Genomic DNA, 6,453 nt, shown 5'->3' on the forward strand with positions numbered 1-6,453 from the left:
ACACAATTCGCTTTATGTTAGTACTGGGTGTAGAGAATAAGTCTGCATAGAAATAGTGAAAAAAAAAGGCTTAACGGATGCATGCAAGCTAATTTGATTGGCGCCTGATCAAATTTTTTTTTTTGATTTTGCTAATATGCCTATGATTGTTGGATGGAGGGAAATTCAGTCCTGGTCTAATTGTCATATATATCTGGTTATGTCAATTGGGTGGTAATCTTACCATCATTAATTATCGAGGCACCCGATACTTCAGTGTATAAATATCAAGAATTCATTGATCACATACCCATTTGAGCATCGACAAGCGCATCTTACATAATACTCCGTAGAAGGGAGCTTTTGCAAAGGTTCTCGATCACGTGGCAATATTCTTTCTTCAATTTGTTGTTGTTAGAATTTACAAACAACAAAATCTTTACCATCAATCCAAAGTTAACTCGTTTAAGGACCAAATATGACCTGGTCATCTATCCACAAATATAAATATACGAATTTTTTTTACTACTCACAAGGCAGTGCATTTAATTAATTTCCTCTTTTCACATACCTTTCACAAGCTGGTCTTACACTGCATTGAAGAGCATGGCCAATATTTCTTTCCTACCATCCCTAGAAATCGGAATTGCAAATTTAGCATAAGTAAATTAACATATTTTCCTCAAATACCAGGCAACAAATACTTAAAAGGTATTAGCTGCATGACCGTAATTTTTTTATTTCTGGAACATTATTAATATTTATTTTGAAAGATAAACTATTTTAAAACTTATTTTCAAATATGTACCGTATGACCACGCCTGTCCTTGGCGCGATAACACCATCACACTATCAGTTGTTGGTGTCGTATAAATATTTGTCCATGCAGTGCAATATGGGAATAAGTTGAGGGAGGATTTGGTTTTAAAATTAAACACTAGGAGTACTTTGAACTGGAGTTGTCAAGCTGATCGTACCCAGCTCCACTTCTTTAAGTTTAAGTTCAATAGTATAGCCAACTACTGACTCTAAATTATCTATAATTAATCTAATAGCCAATTCATATAATAGTTATATGCAAAACATATACATACAAACATTTTGTTTGCGTCTTAGAGTTCGTACTACAGCTGACTATAAATCTGTAGCTCGCTACTCTTGTTTCTCGTATTTTATATCTTTAAAATATGTTTATAGCTGGTTTATAGTATACTATTGTACCTGCTCTAATTCATTTTTCTATATCAGTTTAGTTTGCTCTGCTCCTATTTTACGTTGTGTTGAAATTATATCGTTGAGCTCGAACTTTACCAGAGAGAGAGAGCACGCACGCTAAAGCTGTCGTGCCAAACACATCATTAATATACAAAATCTTGAAATCGGCACCGGACCATACATCTCATTTTTTTCATTTCACACACATTTTACAAATAAGATCATCTGCAGTACTACTCACTGATATATAGATCCCCATGTATCAATGAGCAAGAGGATTTGGACTCCACCTTTTAAAAGTCTTAGAGTGTATTGAAGAGCGTGGTCATTGTTTTTCCTCAATTGTAAGAATCCTTAAAACACCTTATATTCAAGAAAAAAAATACAAATTTACCTCGAGTAAACCGATTTTCTTCAAATATCATGCAAAAAAGTACTTAAAGGAGGGAGCTGGACCGATCGTACTTTTTTATTTCTCAGACCTTTTTAATATCTATTTTTAATGATAAACCATTCTAAAATTAATTTTTAAATCCATACTGTTAGATCCAAGCATCCCGCCTAGCAGGATAACACACCTTCGCTTCATGAGAAGTTGACGCCGTAGGAAGATTTGTTTTTTTAAAAACAAATATTAACAAAGATAATTTTTCCTTTTTAAAGAATTAACTCTATGACCGTAGTGCTAGCAGGGCAATTTTGCATCCAATAAAACTCGTATATAATATATATGCGCTCGCAGCCGCAGTGCACCGGTAAATGCTTCCGGAATTTCGAGAAAGAAAAATAAAGAGAGTAACCTTGCCTCCCAGAACGCAAGAATCGCAGCCATGTCATGTCCAACCGCGAACGCCACGTCACTCTCTCACCTCCGCCCCGCCCGCTATCCCTCCCGCGCGCGCGTACAATACAATACGCCCTTAAGCTTTCTCACCACCACCGCCTCCTCCTCTCTTCTCTTCTCCCTCTCTCTCCACAACTCTCCTCCTCCTCCTCCTCCGCTGCTACTACTACACGCTTCATCAGCAAACGCACGGAGCAAGAATTAACAAGAAAAAAAAGAAAAGAATCATATATACTTCTCTCTTCTCCAGCCAATTACCAACCCCTGCCCGACGGCCCAGCCGCCGATGGGTTCTACCGATCGGGAGGTACGTCTCCTTCGTCAAGATTGCTGAATCGTCGATGCGCCGGCCTTCTTGGGCTTAATTAGTTTTAGCTCCGGTGATCTGATCGGTGCAGGTGGTGGGGATCGACGTGGCGGAGGATGCAGCGAGGAGGAGCTGCGTCGAATGCCGCGCCACCACCACGCCCATGTGGCGCAGCGGCCCCACCGGCCCCAGGGTGAGTTCTTCCCTCTTGCTCCATCGATCGATCGCTTCCTGCCCGGTGGTTTTGTTCCTCTGGTACTCTGTTCATCGTGGTCAGGGTCAGGCAGATTTTGGGGATTCTTGGGGGGGGGGGGGGGGGGGGCACCGATGATTAGTTCATCGATCTTGATATAGCTGTGTATGAATTATGCTTCACATGTCTCTGCTTGTGCTGCAAGTGATTTCTTAGTTTCTCCTTTTCTGTTTCCTGTGATGCTGTGCTGTGACCATCTACTAGTACTTCATCTGTTAGATATGGATCTTTAGGGATCATCTGATCTTCATCTCTGTGAAATTCTGACAAGGTCTTCTTTCTCCTGAATATGATCTAACACTAACAGTTGTAAACTACTAGGGAAATGCTAGTCTTTCCTGTATTTTGGTACAAGTACCGATGCTTCTAAGGAATGTTCAGCTGAACTTCGTACATCTTGAGTAGTACCACACCAATTCTAGTGCTGGATGATCTAGGAATATTTGCAAGAGCTGCAAGCAAGACCAAGTCAAAGAGGGTTATCTTGTGGCATTCACTTTAATCATAGACAGCTAGGGAGCTAATCACATTGGGTATACTTCGCAATTCGCGAAACTTCCTACCGCATTCCACCATATGTCCGTATCTATAACCTGCTCCTGCCCTTCGATTTGTTTTATAGCCTCTCAAGAAAAATGCGCTGTCAACAAGGTCATTAACACAGACACGCTTTCGAAACTTTCCTGGAGTCTCTTTTCAGTGATGCAATGATATGTTTGAGATAGACTGGATCCTGCAACAAATATCAAAATGTTCCTTTGACAGTCTGTGCTTACTTGATGTTGTCCCTGTTGGATTTAGCACAGGAGGTGGTGGTGGCCTCTTCTGTTTCGGTCCAATCTAGCATGACTAGTCTTGTTGACATTTCTCTCCGTTGCAACTTGGTGGTTAGTTGAGCTGTTCCTTGCAACAGTGCTAACCACCAAACCAATTGTGTACAGGGCTGTAGAGAGAGATGCTTTATCCATTTCGATTCTTTAATTGGGACTATTTTCACCTCTGCCCTTCATGCCTTCTTCAAATGCTATCATGGTAGCAGCATTAGGCACAGAAGCACGTGTAAACACCAAGGAACTAAATTAACTACACAGGCAATAATTGGCTCAAAAGTTGCATTCTTTATGTTATCCTTTCTGCAGTAATAAATTCAGATATGCGTCGATCGATTGATCCATTTTTTTTCCAATTCTGATTTCAGTCTCTGTGCAACGCTTGTGGAATCCGGTATCGGAAGAAGAGGAGGCAGGATCTTGGCCTGGACCTGAATCAGCAGCCACAGAGGCAGCATGGTGAGGTGGTGATACCTGAAGCAAAAGACAGTAACAGCAACAGCAACAGCAATAGCAGCAGCGGCAGCAGCAGCAGCAACCTGCAGGCTGTTCAGAAAAGGAGGCTTTTGATGGGGGTGGAGGAGGCTGCATTATTGCTAATGACATTGTCATCCCCATCTTCATCCACATTGCTACATGGCTGACAACCCTGCTCACCACCCCCAAACTACACAATGTACATAGTACATGCTACATACAAACAACACACGCGCGCGATCGATCACCACCGCCACCACCAGTGGTTCTGAATCATACAGGTTTCTTGGTTTATCAGGATGAGATAGGGGAGGGGGCCCTATCTGAAGATGATGATGATGATGATGATGTGATAATGTGAGGGATGGATTTGTGGCAATCTGATGACTCTTGCCTGCTCCTTCTCTGTGACCGTCGTTTCGTAGATTTTTGATCGTGTCGACCTTATCTGTTTGTGATTGTGGTAGGCTCCATATGGTTCAGAGGTCCGTTGATCTCACTCACACCCTTTTCTTCTTTTTTTTTTGTCATTCTGTTTTTGTTTTTCTTTTGTTCTTTGAAAATGTACATCGATGTTGCCCCCCTGTGAGGGATGATGGTCGGAAGGAGACATCGTTCCTCTTCATTCTGAAATAAAGGTGAAAATAATAAAGAATTTATTTGTTCATCTCACTTCAGAGATTGGAAGTTGTACTTTCTTTGTAAAAAAAAAAAGTTCACGAGACAGAGACTTTGTTTTGACTAGTATGAGTGGCAGTTTTTTTTTACTTTTGAAATTTTTGTCAGCATAGCACTACTCTTAAGCCCTGCTTGGAGTGCATGAATTTCATAGGGAAATGTTCAATTCCGGCAAAAAATAGGGGAAACTCTGCATTCCAAAACTGGGCCTTAGTTTACGTACAGATCGAATGGGTGATTGTTTGGATTTTTAGAAAAAACACCAAACAACATACTTAGAAATAAAAAATAATTTATAAATAAAACTTTTATATACGTGTTTTTCGTGACCTAAAAGCCAAGGCTTACAAATAAATCACGATGAAAAATACCCAAAAATCAACTTTAAATTTAAAATAGAAAATTAAAATTTTGACGCATACAAGAGAAAATATGGTCAGCAATCCGACAATGGATCAAAACTGACACAATTCGAGTGTTCATTTATTCACATGTCAGGGCAGATCATCCTCAAGATTCTACAACTGTACCAGTCCTATGCAGCTTAACCACATGTAGCCGTGCAGTAAACAGCATCAGCTACATATCCTCGGTGAGGATGGTTGTGACCAACAGAATTGCTAATAGAGATTCTTCCATGGCCACAGATACAGAGCTGGATGTACTTGACAAAGGTACAGCCCTGCACGGCCAAAAGGGATGGCATTGGATGGCCAAACGATGTTCCCTTCGAATAGATTTTTTTTTTCTTCTGTTCATGTCTTGTTATGAGATCGGTCCCTTCGAACACATGGACCACCGTGCGTTGTGGTGGCGTCCTGTGGACACCAAAGCAAGCAGATCGATTTAATTTTCTTGTGTGGATGATGGGTTGTGGATTCAGGTAGCTAGGGCTTCGTTTTCGATCGGTTCTGTTCGTTTTGAGTGACATTATTCGTCCACAACTCCGGTGCCAGACTGTTGGACCTTTGCCGGTGTGTATGCGTACAAGCTAAATTTTAAATTTGATATTGATTGTGCGTTATTTTCGCTGTAGTTTTTAGCATTTACTTTTATATCACCAAGAATATGTGTATACTACTTTTATTTTTAAATTATTTTTTGTTTTATAAATATACCGTTTGTTTTTTATACGAAAAAAATAAGGATCGGGAGAGCGTAAGTACGCCCGTTGGGGACCAGCCGTTGTTGGTTCATGTCGTCGTCGTCGTCGTGGAACCAATTGGAACACATGCTTCATGCGGGGTTGATGGCTGATCGTTCGATCGATCTTCAACTGTACGAGTTAATGAACCAATCAAACGGGACTTTGATCACGCCGCCGCTAGGGGCTCCGTACTGTCAGGTGTCAGCTCGAAAAAAATTTAAATGTGATTTGCTAAACCAAACTTTGTAACTTCCACCTAAATGTTTGCCGATTTGAGCCCCGTTGTTGGATTACTATTATCGCAGAGAAAGATAGTATTTAGGTAATTAATTTAAAACCCGTGGTGTCTGGGTCACAGCCCACCGTTACATCGGTCCGCCTTCCGGGTGTGTGCCAGTCTGTCGTTGTGTCGTTGTGTTGCAGAATGGTATAGACTTTATTTGACAAGGCCGAAATTAGCCATATGTCGGGCCGGCCCATTACAGAGGGCGGAGGATGGGCTCAGAGATCGGCTACTACAAACAAGGCCATTCTATTATTGTGCGGGCTAGTTAGGGAGGAATTTTTATTATCTATATAATTTTAGTTAAAAAACAATAAAAAAATAATTTTTTGTTTGAAAAATACAAACAAAGTAATAAATTCAGATATGCGTCGATCGATTGATCCCCTTTTTCGAATTCTGATTTCAGTCTCTGTGCAACGCTTGCGGAATCCGGTATC

At 40.8% G+C, this 6,453-nt stretch overlaps 1 protein-coding gene across 1 annotated transcript; it reads left to right on the top strand.

Moving 5' to 3' along the window:
* The first annotated feature begins 2,106 nt into the window (after positions 1 to 2,106).
* Positions 2,107 to 4,562, top strand: LOC102712858 (GATA transcription factor 23-like). Its single transcript, XM_006644084.3, has 3 exons — positions 2,107 to 2,345; positions 2,437 to 2,538; positions 3,797 to 4,562. The coding sequence occupies exons 1-3, from the start codon at positions 2,325 to 2,327 to the stop codon at positions 4,070 to 4,072; spliced, it is 399 nt and encodes a 132-aa protein (XP_006644147.1). The 5' UTR covers positions 2,107 to 2,324; the 3' UTR covers positions 4,073 to 4,562.
* The last annotated feature ends 1,891 nt before the right edge of the window (positions 4,563 to 6,453 follow it).

This window comes from Oryza brachyantha, chromosome 1 (assembly GCF_000231095.2).
Source record: "Oryza brachyantha chromosome 1, ObraRS2, whole genome shotgun sequence".
NCBI classification, from domain to species: domain Eukaryota; kingdom Viridiplantae; phylum Streptophyta; class Magnoliopsida; order Poales; family Poaceae; genus Oryza; species Oryza brachyantha.